Here is an 18125-nt window from a genome sequence, read left to right as displayed (position 1 = left end):
TATATCCATATCCAAGTGAGTATATCTTATATTTCCTTATGTTTTATGATTACAAGAATAGATCAAATAAAATATATATAATATATAAAATATATGAGTTATCTGATATTAAAGGGTTGAAGAAGGACAGAGGTTATTTTAAACTGAAATGCTTGCTCCCACTATATTTTTGAAGTTCATATGAACATTATGGCATGTTGGTGTATATAATATATAAAATATATATATTATATATAATATATAAAATATATGTATAAAAATATATATAATATATATTTTACAAGGGTATAAAATTCTATATCATCTTATTTTCTTATATTCAAAATAAGTATTTTCCACCCTTACCTATCATGTGTAATGGCTGTAGTATTATGTGAAATTGTGTATTAAAATATATTTAATGGTGCCTTGTTTTGAACATTTACATTATTTCAGGTTTGTATTTTATTTTGGAAATCACCATAAAGTATACCTTCTTGCCTTTTATCTTCTATGGAGTTTTCAAAAATCAAAGAATTTTAGAGCCATGAGGGTAACTGAGCATCAAGCTGCTTATTTATTAATAAGAAAGCTGAGATATTAAGAGACTTATCTAAGTAGCTGAGTTATTTATTAGCTATGTTACTACTAGAAGCTAAATCTTCTGACATATTTTGCTCTCTGCTCTCCCATCTCAGTTTGTGGATGCATCTAAAAGGACTTATTTGGTCATGCTAGAAGATGTTTAAATTTTAGACAATAATTTTTGATAATTTTAAGTTAGCTGTCTATTCTTTATATTTTCACATAGATTACCATATTTAAAATATTTAATGAAGAAAAATGCCAGAAATATTAGATATCTACAAATGCATTAAAATGTCTGAAAGAGTAGCTTGCTACTTCTTAGATTTTTAATGTTGGGGTAAGCAATTTTGTGTGAAATGTCAGGATATGAAGACATCTTTTGCATAGGGAATGATGTGAACCATATGGCTTATTCACAATCGATTGAATTACAAACCAGGGCAGTTCCTACACTTTCAAGAGATGCTTATGTGGTCCTTCCATTAAAATTCCACTCATGTGACATTTGTGAAAAGGTTTATGTTTGGACATACTTTTCCTCACCATATGTGAAGTCACAGAGCAAAAGCATCAATTTAAAGTGTTTATATATAAATTGACAGCTATCACTTCTAAAATATTTCTCATTTCATGTGTCAGAATCCTTTTGGCCTTTTAGGGTAGTCTTGTGTGTGTGTTTCCATGTTTACAAGACTGGCTGTTAATATTGTTAAATTTACTCATCAGACAGGAAGAAGGATCTTACAAATCATTGTTAGGCAGCGAAACTAAGAAAGTTTGAAAAAAAAACACTTTCCACATTTAATCTGTTAAACAATGGCAAATTTCTTATGAATCAGTGATACTGTAATTGAACTGGAGACATTTTTAGAGCAAGCTGGCTTTGGCTTTTTCACCCTCCGATTTGGAATCTGCTCACAGTACTGCCGGCTTAACCAAAAAGGATTAACTCTCATATCCAACTGAGAACACAGATAATTCTCAGTAATTGGTAAAAAATGAAGATGAATGGGGCTGAGAGATAAGGAGCAATTAGCTCATCAGCAGTTACAGCTGTGCACTCAATCCGGATCCATCTCTTGAGCCTCGGCCCCTTTTAAAAAACCTAAGCAGAATAAGCATAGGACACCCCTCCCCAAAAAATTGCTGTACCTGCCCATCATTTCTCTAGTCTTCCATTTTATTTCCTTACTATACAAAGACACCTGTCATAGCATGCTATGTAAATTACTACCTCTCCCAGGACCTATGTCTAAAGCCAATCTTCTTTTTAAACTTTTTTTAGAACAGAAACCAAATGACTACTGTAGACACTCTTAAATTCCCTGTCAATCGTTTCATTATAGCAGCATCATCTGTTTGAAAATATAAGCAATTCCCTCATCTAATTATAGGAAGGATTTGAGGTTCATTAACATTGCCAAGGCAGAGGATCCAATGTGCAACTGCAGAGATCTGCTTGGTGGCCTGTGTTCTCAGTTTCCTTTTATTTGCTTTCTCAAGGTCTCCAAGACTTTTTTCCTGAGATCATAAAATTAATTTTTCCTTCCAAATACACACATGAGTTAGAAGAAAGGAAATGACTACAGTATAAACTATTCTACTTCTGCTGGAATGTTTAAAAAAAAAAAAAAGATAAGAGGATGGTCAGCTGGGTAAGATAATTTTATCTCCTATCTGCCTGGCTTTTCTTTCCCTCATTTTTGTTGTTGTTGTTATTGTTGTTGTCGTTGTTACTGCTGTTGGTTGATGGACAGAAATAAGGAGTAAAGAATATTATGGAAGAACACAGCTGTTCATCCCAAACTCAAGTTCTTGTGTTTACTTTGAAATTCCTACATCCCTGTTAACTATTGCAAGCTTAAGCAAATGAAAACGAATCGTACATTTTAGGCACGTGAGGTGTGTGTGCAGTTGGTGGGTCACTGCCTCAGTGATCAGTGTACTCTTGTGTTCCAGTGTTCAGAAAGAGACATTCTGAAGTCTTAAGATTACTTCACTTCCTTAAAGAAATAACAGCAGTTAGGGGGTTCTGACTATAGTTTAAACAATGAGATTTTCTTGGGACATCTGTTTTGAGATCACATTTTGAATAGATATGAACTCATTTCCTACTAAGCAAGCAATCTACTATTGTTGATAGCTGTTTACCAGTTCTATGAGTCAGATATTAGCTAGTGGCAAAGGTCCCTCTTAAATCCTCCGAGTATTCTTTAAACTGTGTACATAGTGTTTTCCTTAAATAAAATGTTAAGAGAAGGTAAAAATGCAGTCTTTTCCTGCCTCCTGGTAAATTATAGTGCACAAAGTCTTGCACTTGGGAATAATATTTAATGTATTTATCTTTAAAGAGTCATTTCCTTTGTTGTCATTAGTTAAGGGAATAAGATACTAGGTTTAGCAAGTATTTAAATAACATAGAAACTACTGAGATACTTACTATGTCAATATTTATATAGCATTTAAAAACTAGAAGTAAAAATAAGTTTCCTTTATTTAGATTAAATCGATTGTGATTAATTTAGTATCCTCAAAAATGTGCATGATGCCCCCCCCCAAAAAAAGATAAGCAGATAAAAACACAGCTATAGATACTATGGGATTGACCTTGGGTTCACCGGTTTTAAATTCTGCCTTTCCAATATCCCAGTCCCAATTTCCAAGCAGCATTTTTTTAAGCTGGTTATGTAGATCAGTCCTTAAAGCAAAAAAATAGCAATTTATCTGGCCTGTATGTTGTGGATAGTGTTGCCACTAAAAAGAATCCAGGACATTTTTCCTTCTTATCTGCGATGTAGCTCATATCAGCCAACCTGTCACAAGATAGTACTTGATATAAACAAGAGATTGCAAAGACATCTCAGTAATCAATATCAGGATGGCTACAGTATGGAAACCCCAACCAGTGCATATCATTTGTCTCAGCATCTATTTCTATGGCCAAATGAAGCATTAATTCAAATCATAAATCTATGGTGATTTAAATCTGGGAATGAGCACCTGCCTGCTTTAATGATTTATTTTGTACATTTCAGTAAGCAGGAGATTTGTCCATATGAACTGACAGGTCACCTTCAGATGCCAGGAGCAGACTGTTTATCACCATGCAGACTAGCATCTCATCTTAGCAAGTAAATATTAAACTAAAAGAATCCAATTGATTGTGGATGAGGGAGAATGGAGACACGGCCATATATTTTACTCAGTGTGCTGACGCCTCACTCGGATCTATCCCGAAGTCCTCACTTCTTCCCAAAATGATCATTCTGTTGGAAAGATGCGAGCTCAAGGTTACCATGTAAAATTGGGATATAAAATAATTTTCCAGTGTCATAGATTTCTCTAAACACTTTGGTGGGGGGGCTAATTTTGACAATTCATATTAAGCACTAGAAGGAGTCATGCGTAATAAAAAGATCTCTTTACCTCACTAAGCCAAATCAAACCAAACTAAACAAACAGAAAATCTGTTTTCTGAGGCAGTAAGGATTTACTTACAACTGGGGTGGGGGGTTGGGGGGGCACTCAGGTAATGTTCCTACACAGGAGAACCTAAAATGTTTAACAGGACTTGTGGGCCAGATGAGTACAAGAGAAAAATGAAACCTGAATTGATTTCAAAAATGTCACTGTATTTGGGCAGGGCTGAGCAGCAACAATACATCATATAAGTAGCCCCTCTCTGAGGGGTTTCATTCCTTCAAAGAGACAATTGATAGATTCATGAGAGCAGTAAGTTTGTATTCTGAAATATAGAGCTTTGAGATTCTTGGGATTCTGCCTGGAATTCATACGCTTCAATACCACTTCCTAAGCACCTCATACTAGCTGATACTCCTGGATCTAGCACATCCTGTTTTGACTGCCTACTTATGTAGCCATCCTTCCCATAAACTATACACCCCCTGAATGCTGGGACTGGATTATAATTATTTTGTGTTACTAGAATGAGCTAAAATCAAATGCACAACAAAATCCAAATGACATAATAGCTCCCCCCAAATTTACTCACAGGCCTGCAGCTTAACAAATACCTAACAGGGGCACCTGAGTAGCTCAGTCGTTAGGCGTCTGCCTTCGGCTCGGGTCATGATCCCAGGGTCCTGGGATCGAGCCCCGCATCGGACTCCCTGCTCTCCAGGAGGCCTGCTTCTCCCTCTCCCACTCCCCCTGCTTGTGTTCCCTCTCTTGCTGTCTCTCTCTCTGTCAAATAAATAAAATCTTAAAAAAAAAAAAAAAAAATACCTAACAGAGAATAAGAACACAGAGAAGGAAATAGTTAATGGTTGTAAAAAGAGGAAGAAGGTAATTCTCAGGAGGGCAAATTTGGAATAATAATAATAGCAAAAGCAGTACCAATATGACTACCCTTACTGGTGACCAAACAATGTGATAAGCAGACGTTGTAATAAATAAACACTTGACAAATAGGATCTCCTTTAATTCTTGTGATGTAGATACTATTATGCCATTTCCCAGATATGCAATGTTAGGCTCAGAAAGTTTACATAACTTCCCAAAGTCACAGAACAGGTAATTGCTGAACACTTACCAAGAGGCAGCACTGTTGTCAGAACCAGAGAAGACGGGGGGGCCCTATAAAACAACTGCCCAATTCAGCAACTACTTTGATCTATGCAAGCTCAACCCCAACACCCACCAGTCCCCTGTACCTTCCTTACCCAACCCCTCCACCAAACTTTCTTTCCCTGATCTCTAGAAAAGGGAGTGGGGTGTGCTCTGGAAGGATAATAAATCATAAATTCTTAGACAACAGCGGCATGTGAGACTAGAATAAAAATGACAATGATAACATTTCCCCCCAAATCAGCTACATATATCTAACAAAAATGATCTACCTGCCTCAATGACACCAATGTTAATACACTCTAAAAATATTAAGACTCTGTAGGAAAATTCAAATAAATTTCTGCTCCTGATTCAGATTGGTGTTGGGTGGTGGGGGTCAAAACTAAAAAGCAATATAAACTGCCAACTTAATACCTTGATGGAAGAAAAGTGATTTCTGCCAACTAGAACACAAAAGGAAAATCAAATTGCTTCTTTTTTTAAGACATTATGGTAGCCTATGTACCAAAATCATTAAGGTAAACCACAATTTGGTCAGTAGGCAAATGTGATTCTATAATTGCAAATACTAAATGTATGTCAATGCCTAATTATGAGCCATGTTCTCCTTATCTTATGCCTATTGGATTTTCCAAAGTCAACTTCTGCTCTGCTGCCCAGGAAATTCAGAGATATCATGTTTTAATATCTTTTGTTTTCAATGTTATTAAATTGCCTAATTTAAATATTCCTCTTACACCAACTAGTAAGAACAGCCTGCGTTAAATGCTTACTCTTCTAAAATTTTGAAAACAATCCAGTTTGTTTTGCAATGGTAACTAAAATTTATACTGGCCAATGACTTGTTTTTAAAAGTGTTTAATTTTGTTCTACTTTATAGGCCAAAGAAAGAGGCTGCTTATTTAAAAAAAAAAATGTACATAATAGTCCCAAAAAGAAAATTATAATTCATTCATTTTACTTCAAAACTGTTTTTAATTTTCAAAAGTCTGAATTGATGTGTGTGAACCACGACCTTAACAACCCGCAGCCCTCCGTCCTCTCCCTAGGAGCCCCACAAATGCAAGCAGTCCTGTTTTCCTTCATCCCTGCCAGGTGTAGAGACATGGTTTGGGCTCTCTTCCACATCTTTGCATCCCTCTAAGAATTGCCACCACCTTCTCTATAACCTATTCTCAAATCAAACCCATTACGGCCGCCCCTTTTCTATTTCCCTTGTGTAGTGCTATGGGGAAAATTCTATTTTTCCCTTTTCAACCTAAGAAGCTACCCTTTGGCATCACTGAAGCAATGGTATTTTGTGTATTGTGTATATATTTGAAAATTACTTCCGACTCTAACATTAACACCCAGTGTATGCTCCCATGGAACTGCTGTAAGAATGATTATTACTACAATCTGTAGTATTCCTTCATATGCCCTTAATTCTATGACATTGGACAGAAAGTAGAGAGCTGCTGATTATCTAAAGAAATAATCTATGAAAACATTGCATGGAGAAGAAAATTTAATCGAACTGCCATGAATTATTTTGTCCTTCATGAACATATGCTGGATATTGTATCCTACACATATCTTGTAGTAGCCAAATTTCTCTTGCTAAATTATATTTTGAGCACAATTTCTACATTTTAAAGAGAAACAATACAGCGCAGTGGCAGAATACAATGTTTTATCTTACCAACACAGAGACGTGAAAGATATCATCAATAAAAAACGTTAACTCACATGTGAAGTCGTGTTTGAAAAATGAACTACCCAAATGAATTCTGCAAAGAGAAAGCTGTTGGTTTTGGTTTAAACAATGACTATTAACTTTTCATCTCTTTCTCCACATCTCAAGAAAGAAAAAAAAATCAAGAGAAATTAAAGTTGTATATTTACAATGAGAGAAATTGGTAATAGTTATATATAGAAAGAATTAACTCTCAACATAATTCTTGGCAGCACATGAAAGAATCAAGTTTATATGTTCTGATGCTGATGCAAACTTATTTGATAACAAATCCAATAGGAATTAAAAGGATAAAGCATGGGTTTGCCTATAAATATTCTGGTCACTTTACCTATAGTCAATATTTTTAATTTCTGATTATTGGGGTACCTGGGTGGCCCAGTCGCTTAAATGTCTGACTCTTGATTTTGGCTCAGGTCATGATCTCAGGGTCCTAAGGTAGAGCCTCGCTCAGGTCATGATCTCAGGGTCCTAAGATAGAGGCTCTGCACTGGGAATGGAGCCTGCTGAAGCTTCTCTCTCTCCCTCTGCCCTTCCCCACCTACTCACACACGCTCTATAAAAACTAAACTACACTAAACTAAACTAAAATTCTGATTATTGCAACTTAATTATATTACAAAAGATGTTAACTGAATGCTGTTAGTAGAAGTTGCCTACAAAAAGTTGATCCTGTATTAAAAAATTAGGTTGCTAATTATTTATTCAGAGTGCATGTTGTTAGAGGGGGCAAACAGCATCTCCAAAATATGCACTGTTTTCTAGGCTCAAAGTTACCAGCTTCTTGGGTTTTTTCTCCTGGAAAAGAAAGTAATTTGGTAGCCACATGATCACAGAAGTTTCCGCGAACCTACAACTTACCGACACTTGAATTCATGTCCCCATTTTCAGCATCGGCTCCATGTTGGTTGTTGCCGGCATGATAGCTGCTCATGGCTTCCAACTTGATTTTTTTCACCTTCATTGCTTCGGCAATGGCTGCATTGGTAGCAGCAGCAGCTGCTGCAGCTGCTGCGGTCAGACCTTAAAAGAATAAATTAAAAACAAGGTAATGCAAATTCTGATCTTTCATGTAATAGTCCATGTACTTCGAGAGCACACAAACATATTCGAGTATCGGATTGCTCCATGCACCACTCTGATAACCTATGTTCATTCCTGACTAGCCAATGAAAAAACATTGATATGAGGGGGAGAATGCACTCTAAACTCCCAAATTAAATATTAGCAGAAACATAATTCATACATAAAAGGACAGCGGTAGAAAGGCATCCAGAATTCTCTCTGGAACAAACCAGTTTGAGTATGTTACTCCCTGCTTAAAATCCTCTGCAGCTGCCTAGAGGGGTGGGGTGGGGGGGGGGGGGGAATGTCTGAACTGCTTAGCTTAATTCCCAAAACCTTTCACTAGAAAGTGTAAACCTACCTCATCACTCCGTTTTCCTCATCCTCAGGCCACCCTCCAGCTACCTGAACATGCCACCAATACGCATACGTGCGTGCCCTGCCTCTTCAAGCCTGTGCCTTCACACATGCCGTTCCCTTTGTCTGGAAGAGTCTTGCCCCACAGCTCACTCCCCTGACCGCTCGGCTCCCAGCCTTCTAGCCCCAGAGTGAGCACTTCTAACCACTGTGCCATGTTTGCCCGGAACAGTTCACCTCTGCTCATCCAAAGAACGGGACGTAGGAGTGGACGTGAGATTAGAAATAGAATTTGAGGCCAGATTATGGAAGAACAGAAAGCTAGGGCCATGCCTTACAGCCATGCCCTAGACAGCCAGCAGAGGTTTCAGAGCAGGGGAGTGGTGTGTTTTTCTTGAAGGTGTGAACTTTTTACCATGTCCATTCACTTCATCCTGGCATCCCTCACCCACAAATGACAGACACTGCAACATCTGAATAATCTCCTCTAATTCTAAAACTTTTATAGTCTAGGAGAGGATATACATCCCTGCTCCCCATCCTCTCTTTGCTATGGCTGCTTCAGATTTTCTGACTACAGTGCTTCAACTCGGTTTGAATTTATCTGTGTGATTTATTTCCACTCTCAGCTGGTGGATTAGAGACTGAACACCTCTCTCCTCTTTTCCTCCCCACTAATCATCACTTCTAGGTACTGCAGCAAATAAGTTACAGCCTCAGAAACTGTAAGAAAGTCTTTTTTTCTTTCCTAGAAATCTCTGCTATTTTTTTTTTAGAGGTTAGAAGAGCTCACCTTTCCTTCAGATCAGACCAAAGAGGCCTTGACAGCATTCACCCCAACGCAACAAGACCTTCAGAATAGATCTTTGAGTGAAAAACTTATAACTACCCTCTAAAAAGCTACTGATGTAAACTCAAAGAATTCATCTGGGTCTAGACTGTACATTTGTTGCCTTTTAAGTCCCAACTTGAACTGATTCTCTCATCTTCCTATGATTGAATTTACTCCCCAGTTACTCATTTCCTTCAAAGGTGTTTCAGAACATTCTCTTTCCTGTTAAAATTCGCCTTATGTCTCCCAGCAACTCTCTCTTCCTCGATTTTGCCTTGTCACAAATGTGACCATCCCACATGCCCCTTCCTGTCATTGCCTGGTGTTGCCTCATCTCCAACTGATGACACTTGCAGGGTCTTTATCTTTGCTTTCATGTAGCAGGTAAATCTTGTTCATAGCATTCAGATAAGGAAGATAAAACTACAACTTGAGATATAATTGTTATTATAGAGATCTGAATCAAATTCAGTAGCATGAAATATAACTATGCATGATGTAGCCCTAGACAGCCCATAAAGTCTTTTCGAGTATGGTTTCTTCATCTGTAAAGTCATTCTATTCACAAAGGGATAATATGAGGATTAAACGAGAGAGACTATGTGAAAAAGGCCATATCATGTTTTGTTTTGTTTTGTTTTTGAGAGAGAGAGAGAGAGCATGAAGGGAGGGGCAGGGGGAGAGAGAGGGAGAGAGAATCTTAAGCAGCAACACGCTCAGCTGGAGCCTGATGTGGGGCTCACTCCCATGACCATGAGATCAAGACCTGAGCTGAAATCAAGAGTCATATGCTCAACCCACTGAGCCACCCAAGTGCCCCCAGCCATATCATGTTATTAAGAAGGGATGCAGGCATGCCCTGCATTCTACTCCCTCAAAAAGTCCAGTCCTGGCTTTGATTCCTGCAGGATATGGTGGACTGGCCACAGCCCCCTTGGCTAGAAGAATCTTACTTCTCTTTAGCTGGTGACACTAACACTAGACTTTTAAAAATATTTTTTATAATTTTATGTAGCTGATCTTATTTATGGTACTCTTCTATTTGTCCACTTGACAGTCTATCCCTGCAGTTTTACATTTCTAATACAAATTTCAAAAGATATACAGTGGTTCCCCCGTTATCCATGGGAGATATGTTCCAAGACCCCCATTGGATGCCTGAAACCACAGGCAGTGCTGAACCTTATATACACATAACTACGACAAAGTTTAATTTATAAATTAGGAAGAAAGAGATTAACAACAATAAAACAGAACAATTCTAACAGTATACCATAATAAAAGTTACGTGAATGTGCTCTCTCTCTCTCCCTCAAAATATCTCATCGTAGTGCACTCACCCTTCTTGTGATGAGGTGAAGTGAGGGGAATGACGCAGGCGCTGTGACACAGTGTTGGGCTACTAATGACCTTCTGATGACTTGTCAGAAGGAGGATCATCTGCTTCCAGACTGCGGTTGACCAAACTGGGGAAAGGAAACTGCAGATAAGGGGGACTACTGGAAGGACGTGACCCATACATGCTATCGCTGAACTCTATGACACTTATAAGTACTGGATTTTTAATCTAGTTTAATGAAGTCAGTAAAAAAGCGATGACATTTTCAGCCACTGCTGATTTTAGTCCCACTAAACTCACCTGGCTCACAATTCTAATTCTTGAATAGCTTTCAAATTCAAGCAATTTTCTCCATTTCCCCGGCTCCCTCTAGTGCTAGCTGCCACACTTTCTTCAGCAGACACATTCAATGCCTGCTCTAGGAGCAAGTGGGGTGCTTCATGTAGCTGTCAGGGCCCTTCACGCTCAGTCCCTTGCCTATCTGTGTAGCATCATCTGTTCCCCCAGGTCCTAATTGCTCTCTGTGCTCTAGACACATGGGCCTTCTCCCATTTCCTCTAAGGACTATCCATCCCTTCTTTCAAGCCAGACTTTGCACATGTTGCCATTTCTAGGAAGCTTTCCCATCCCTGCCCCAGACCAGCCATGTGTCCCTTATCTGGTGGCTTAAATATTATGTTCTAGGAGTAGCAGGCTCAGCTTCCTGACTCTTGAAGCTACCTGGGAAACAATGATCAACATTTCAAGAGTCAGCTCAAAACACACTTCTTTTGAAGAGCTGACCCTCCTTACTCCTCAAGGGGAGAGTCAGCCATCCTTTCGTTTGTGTTCTCAACCTGCTCTCTGTGAGTTTGCTATCCTTTGTGCATCAGAATCCCCCAAGGAGCTTTTAAGCCATGCAAATGGCTGAGTCCTACCATAGGACATTCTGACTGGGGCTCCTGCATCTGTATATTTTGGGGTGGATTTCACTGCTCCCCAAGTCATTTCAATGTGCAATCTGAGAGGAGAAACTCTGTCCCTTGAATTCTTTAATGATTTTTTTTTGGGGGGGAAGGGAGGTACCAAGGGGGAGGGTAGGCTTAAGGCTATCTCCTCAACTAGGTTATAACACCAAAAGCACAGAAATATGTCCCTAATATATGTATCCCAAACATCTACCACAATGCCTGCCACAAATTGTCACTGAATGAAAAAACACTTCTGAAACTAGAGTACTTGGACAGCCACAGGAGAAATATGGTCACTATTTTAACAATATCTATTATTAAAGCATTATGTTGATATTACAATCAATGTGAATATACTAGGAGTAGCAAATTTCATGAATTTAATACAAAGCATGACTCTCCCAAGCTACATTTGCCTAGGGCTGGAGAGGATCACAAAAGGCTCACCGGCCCTCTGTATTTATTGCACTTCCTGTTGGCCTTGCAATGGCCCTTTCAAATCTCTGATGTAATCCTCAAATCCCCTCCACCTTGCTCTTAGAAAGAGGTCCCATTGCATATTTTGTTCCAAATGAAGTTGCCTTTGAAAAAAAAATTATAATAAATTCCCAAAATAATTCTAGCTTTTGGTCTATATATAGAGAGAGAATTCAAACTGAAAACATTTACATGTCATCAAGAATTGTCTACTTGTGTAAATACTGGCAACCCATGACATTTATCATGCACCTTTACCTCCCTGCCTCACCCTTTTCTCAGAACATTTTTCCCCCTTGCCTCAGATTCACAGAGATTTTTATGTCCTCCTTCAGTATCCCACCCTCAAGCACATTATATTGCAAATTTACCACTGTTTTAACTCTTCCCAATCAAGACGAACTATTTTTATCTCAGAACTAGGTAATTCAGTGTTTCTCAAAGTGATAGTCAACATCAAATCCAGCTGTCATGCATGGTAAAGTCAAAGATCTTCCCCAGGGACACATTCACGGACTATGTCTAGGATGGGCTGAGGAATCTGTGTTTTTACCTTTCAACAAACAGGTTGATTCTGATGCTCACTGCCCTTAGATTATTTGATGACAGTAATTGACACTAAAGTGTGTCTGCATCTTACAATAAAAGTTTATTAACCAAGCAGATCATCATTGACCTTGTTTTCAAAAGCGAGTGTGCTTAAGAATCAACAAGGGAATTTGTTAAAATATTAAATCAGGTTCAACCAAGGAATCGGAGTTTGAGACATACTGCTCTAATGGGATGTAGACTTTGTAAAAGTAAGTCTTCTTGTGCCTTGAGCCTACCACAGCAGAAGCAAAAAGTGTGGTACTTCCGTGTGTTATTGATGCAGCGACCCTGCACATTATTAGCTCCATTTACATGTACGAATCTATTTGGGATGTATGGCAACTGTTAGTGAAGTAGCTTGGGTAATCACTCCTGATTCTTTAATTAAGTTTTTCACCAGATTTCCTTCTCTCATTGGGAGAAAAATTACAAATATGCGTGTGTGTGTGTGTGTTTGTGTTTTTGTGTGTGAGATTATATGATGAAAGAACAAATAAATAATTTCTTATACTAAGGAATGATTAACCTTGATGATTTTTACACTCTCAAAGAACATTCTTATACTAAGGAATGATTAACCTTGATGATTTTTACACTCTCAAAGAATATTCAAATATCTCATACACCAAAACAAAAACATGTACTAAACAAAGAAGTCAAATATAATTTCATTTTATTTTACGAGATCCTAAATCCTATGTAATCAACAAGGGAGAAACTTAAATGTACACTTAACACTCATTTCACACTAATAAGATAATGGATTGAGAAATATTTTTTTTTAATTTTGTAGAAGTTTCACGAATTTTTTTTTAAAGATTTTATTTATTTATTTGACAGAGACAGAGACAGCGAGAGCAGGAACACAAGCAGGGGGAGCGGGAGAGGGAGAAGCAGGCTTCCCACTGAGCAGGGAGCCCCATGTGGGACTCGATCCCAGGACTCTGGGATCATGACCTGAGCCGAAGGCAGCCGCTTAACGACTGAGCCACCCAGGCACCCGAGAAATATTTTTTTAAAAGACATTTTCCTTCAGAGGAAGGATAGTAAGTCATAGTTTGTACACTCCTAGACCTCCAACTGGCCTTCAGGAAAGGGATCGTACATCAAAATAAAGTTAAAGACCATAAACCTTATATCATGCAAAAATATTTAGTTATTTTTTCTTTCCTATTAAATGTCTACAAGCTCTATATTTATAATATAAAAGAATAAGTAGATTTTTACAAATAACTTTAAAAAACAGCTTTTCATATTATCGTCTGAATTATGATATAAACACATCGCTGTGGGCTTCATTCTGCTCTGCTCCTTCAGAGAAAAGTCTGTATTGTTCTTTACCTGCATATTGTTCGAAGTTTTTTTTCTTATCTTGGCTTATAGATTCCTTTTACTTTCATTTTTGCATGCCCTCCTAAAATATGTAAAGTTCTACTTGAATAAGCGACTGTCATGGAAATTACTAGTTATCTAAACTATCATATAGGGAGTAAACACATGATGGTTAAAAAATGGACTCCAAAAAGCCATACAAACTTTGGACAACATGCATTAAATTTATCTGGGATACTGCTGCAAGTTATATAATTCCTAAGGCTTCCAAATTCTCATCTCTAAAACAGAGATATCAATTTTGACTTGATAGGGATGTTGTGGAGAATAAAGGCAAAATAATATATGCAACAGCATGGGCACATACTAAGCCCTCCGCAAATTGTAGTAAATATTATCAAGTAACCAGAATATCCATCATGCCCTTATGTTTAGTTTTACCCCAGTTCAGTTACTCACAAAAAGACAACTATGACAAAAGCTACCTAACAGTGTAGAGGGAGAATTTAGCCATTTGACAAGTGGAAATCTAAAATCCATGCTTCTATCTAAACATTTCATTTAGTAGTCTACATTGATCATATTTATCTTAAAATCACTAAATCTCCACTCTGTGCTGTATTGATACAAAGCCTTCACTACTTCAAATTCAATATCCTAAAACCAATCCATGGGTTTATCTTTGGAAGAGAAGTAGGCATTGTCACCACTTACGAATCTTATTTTACTCTGCAAAGATAGCATTTTTCTTCTGCTTTCAACTTCTATCAACACAGTCTTTAAATCTTTCAAATACCATCTACGATCCTGATCACTTTTTCTAAAAAAAGGAAAAGTATCCCCATTCTATTTATTTCAAGTAAGTTAGTACCCCTTGTGATAAAGAGTAGATTACAACTATAGATTATAAATATCAATAAAAGAGACATATTGCTGTCAAATTCTTTCTCTGATCTGTTTGTTTGCTCATTAACTTGAAAGGTCTAATCTTTGATCTTTGGTTTCAAAGACATCAAGATGACTTCCAAATGTTTGATATGTTGTCTACTTTTACATCACATTCCATATAAAATGTATTTCCCAAAATGTAATGGTTAAATAAAATGAGTTATACGCAAGAGATAGTAAGCAGTCAAAGCTTCCAAATGATAGACTTTTTTTATTAGTCTATGTCACTTTACCCAAATTTAGAAGAAACCATTTTAAAGATGTAGTAGATTATAGCCAATGGTAGTTATTATTAATATTCTGCAATTGATAAGTTATTTATGTCTGGCATTCTTCCTACTGATTATTCAGGGAGACAGGCGGCTTACAAATATCTCATCACTCCACCGTCACAGAAATTTCATCGACAGTGCTCATGCACAGCTATTAGCAATATGAATCTAACCATTACAAGAAGGAGGAAAATCGAACATGTGGCATTAATACGCAGTCCTGGTTCCTAACCATCTGATAGGCAGATGGTGTGAAGCGGATTCTCCAGCTGAAATGAAGGGGCACATCATTTAAAACCTTGTTTGCATTCTAACTGATATCAGTGCCATATTGATATACATGATACCTCATGGCAGTATTTGAACAATCTAGTTTGTTTCAGTCATAAATGTTTACTGCCTTGTTTTTTTTAATCTTATAAGCATGTTCAGAAGAGTGTATTTTTTTAATTTATGAAACCTATTGTTTACTTCTGTTGAACTACAAGATTAGTGGAAAGCAGGGATATTAAGTTACTTCAACCACAGCAATATAACCAAGACAGATGAATAAAGTGGGTTTCTATTTTCAATAAAGGATGTTAGTAAAGGAGTTTTAAAATTAGCCCAGGCATTTTGTGCATTAAATGCATTTATTCATTTAAACCTTCTGGCTTTTTTCCCCCCAAGTGGCATACAGAGAAACTTAATGCTTTACATCGCCATTCATTTAAAACGCTCACTGTGTGCAATTAATCTTGTCCAACAATTCAATTCAGAAAGTAAAACATCAAAAAGCATAGTTCAATTCAACAGTCATTACTGTGAAGTAATCTTTCTGCTCCCGACAGTTCCCATAGACTCTTTGCAAAACTCTGTTGAAGGTGCATTGTAAGCTCCATATAAGTTTGAATTACAACTCAATTGAAATCATTCCAAGTCTTAGAAGAACTTTTGGCTCAAAATAACAATTTGAAAATACCAGTACCTTCCCTCCCCCTTTTCTTCCTATCCTTATTTAAACACAAGCTGTCTAAAAAACTGACACCAATTTTCACAGTTACTTATTTTTTCAATACTTTCTAAATAAAGGAAGATTGTGATTGAAATATACCTGTCCTCACCCTTGAATGATTAAATAACAGAAATGATAAGCAACTTAATTGTGAATTAGGGTAGACTGAAGATTTTGAATGTGAATTTGTCTCCTAATGTCCATTAGACTGACTTTTCTTGCCCTTTAAAACACATTTATATTCTGCAGAGAAAAGGAAAATTGATCTTTGAGACCATTAATGGGAACACTCCCTATACCAGTTTTCAGTTTTTCAATTGATTGAATTAGATTTTAAAAATGTTTGGATTAACAAAAACCCCCACTAGTTTGGAGAAATATATGGAAAGAGTTTATTATAATATTGATAATGCTAATCAATCAAACAGACATCAAATTTTGTCTTCTTATTCTGAACAGCTTAAACACAGTCTCTCAGAGTAAAGAAAGTAACAGCAGTAGTGAAGTCGGTGGAGGGAACACCATGGGGGTATCATTTGGTCATGTGTTAAATCACTGAGGAATTTCCATGGAAGTATTTAAAACACTCAACTTCTGACCACTAACTCACTGAATCAGGCTGAAACACAATAAATTAAAATTTCTTAAAATACTATGGTTTAAAATAAGAAAAGAAGTAATTTATGAAAAGTTGAACTTAGCACAAAAGGTCTTGACTATATAACTCTCACTTTTACTCCATCTGTTAACATTACTGCCTTCAGAAAAGTAGCTAACAGCCACTTGGAGTCTAGACTCCTAAAGCATGGAGACAAGAAAGACTATCTAATGCGACCCTTTTATTTTACTGATGATGAAACTTAGGGGCAGTGAGGTTAATCATTTCTATAAAGTCACACCATTAAATAATGATAGAGTAATCCCAATTCCCTTAACTCCCAGTTCAGCATTGACTACACTGACTCTGTCAATAAATGTAAAAAGAAAAGTACAGAATACAGTAAACTACGGAATCATTGAAAGAAAACGAATCCCCTTTGCTCAAGTAGCTTATAGATTGTATAGAGAGGCAAGCTTATAGACACTCAGATGATGTCACAAGTATAAGCTGACTTCACTGAGAAACCTGACCAAAATATTCATTTGTAATTCAGTTTCATAGAATTTAGAATATATCTGCCACTGAAACAATGGTCTTTCAACTTTAATTGTCCCCAAAACTTTGACCCTGGACTATGAGTAAAACACAGTCTTTATATTAGCTTGAGTCCTATATTTTAAATACACCACAACAAGAAAAAAAGGGAAGAGCAGATAATTATTTCCCCTCTCTATCTCAAATATAAAACAAATTCTAAATAGAAACAAATTGAAATAAGTAAACTTTGACTCTAATTTTCTTTAAAGCACCCTTCTTCTTATTATTATTCAATCTCCAATAAACTGCTTATTAGATGTCCTCATGTTTGTCTAAGGCCCAATTCTTTTTACTACTTACATGACTCATCACCCGAAATTACCCAGTGCATTGACTCTAGCCAGGTGCCTCTTACTAGCTTGAGAATAACTGACAGTGTGTGACATTCTAAAAGGATGTTTTTAAAAGAGGCTACTTGTCAATATATTGGTGACAGTTCAGGCAGTATAATAAGTGAAAAGAGGAAATGGTGTCATAAATTTAATTTCCTGCCAAGGAGTCACCTCATTGGCATTTTAGCCTAAGAATAATCTCCCCCAAATGTTCACCTACATTTCTCAACACCATGTAAATCCTCTCCTAAATCCTTTGATACTTCAGTAAGTCTCTCTCTTTTTTCCTTTTTCCAGAATTCAGGTAGCATGTGGTTGTTGGGGAGATGGGGAGAGGAAATAAGAAAAAAGTGTCAAAAAGGTGGCCATTTTTTACATGAAGTCTCGTGTGGGGGGAGTTACCCAGTAGGATAGAAGAAACTGGCAAAGATGTGGCCACAGCCTTTTTCTGATATAGGAGTATAAGCTTTTTTCAAGGAAAAGACACAAGGAAGAACTATAATTATAACACACACACACACACACACACACACACACACACACTGT

At 37.1% G+C, this 18125-nt stretch overlaps 1 protein-coding gene across 1 annotated transcript in view; it reads right to left on the bottom strand.

The window, feature by feature from the left end:
• DACH1 (dachshund family transcription factor 1) overlaps positions 1–18125 on the bottom strand; it is a 415421-nt gene that overhangs the window by 180816 nt on the left and 216480 nt on the right. The window contains exon 3 of the mRNA XM_032402881.1: positions 7754–7915. Within this exon, the coding sequence (XP_032258772.1) occupies positions 7754–7915 (162 nt within the window). The remainder of the gene's footprint in view (positions 1–7753; positions 7916–18125) is intronic.

The sequence above is a fragment of the Phoca vitulina genome, unplaced genomic scaffold, assembly GCF_004348235.1.
Source record: "Phoca vitulina isolate PV1807 unplaced genomic scaffold, GSC_HSeal_1.0 scaffold5, whole genome shotgun sequence".
Lineage (NCBI taxonomy): Eukaryota > Metazoa > Chordata > Mammalia > Carnivora > Phocidae > Phoca > Phoca vitulina.
This window is presented reverse-complemented; position numbering and strand designations above follow the sequence as displayed.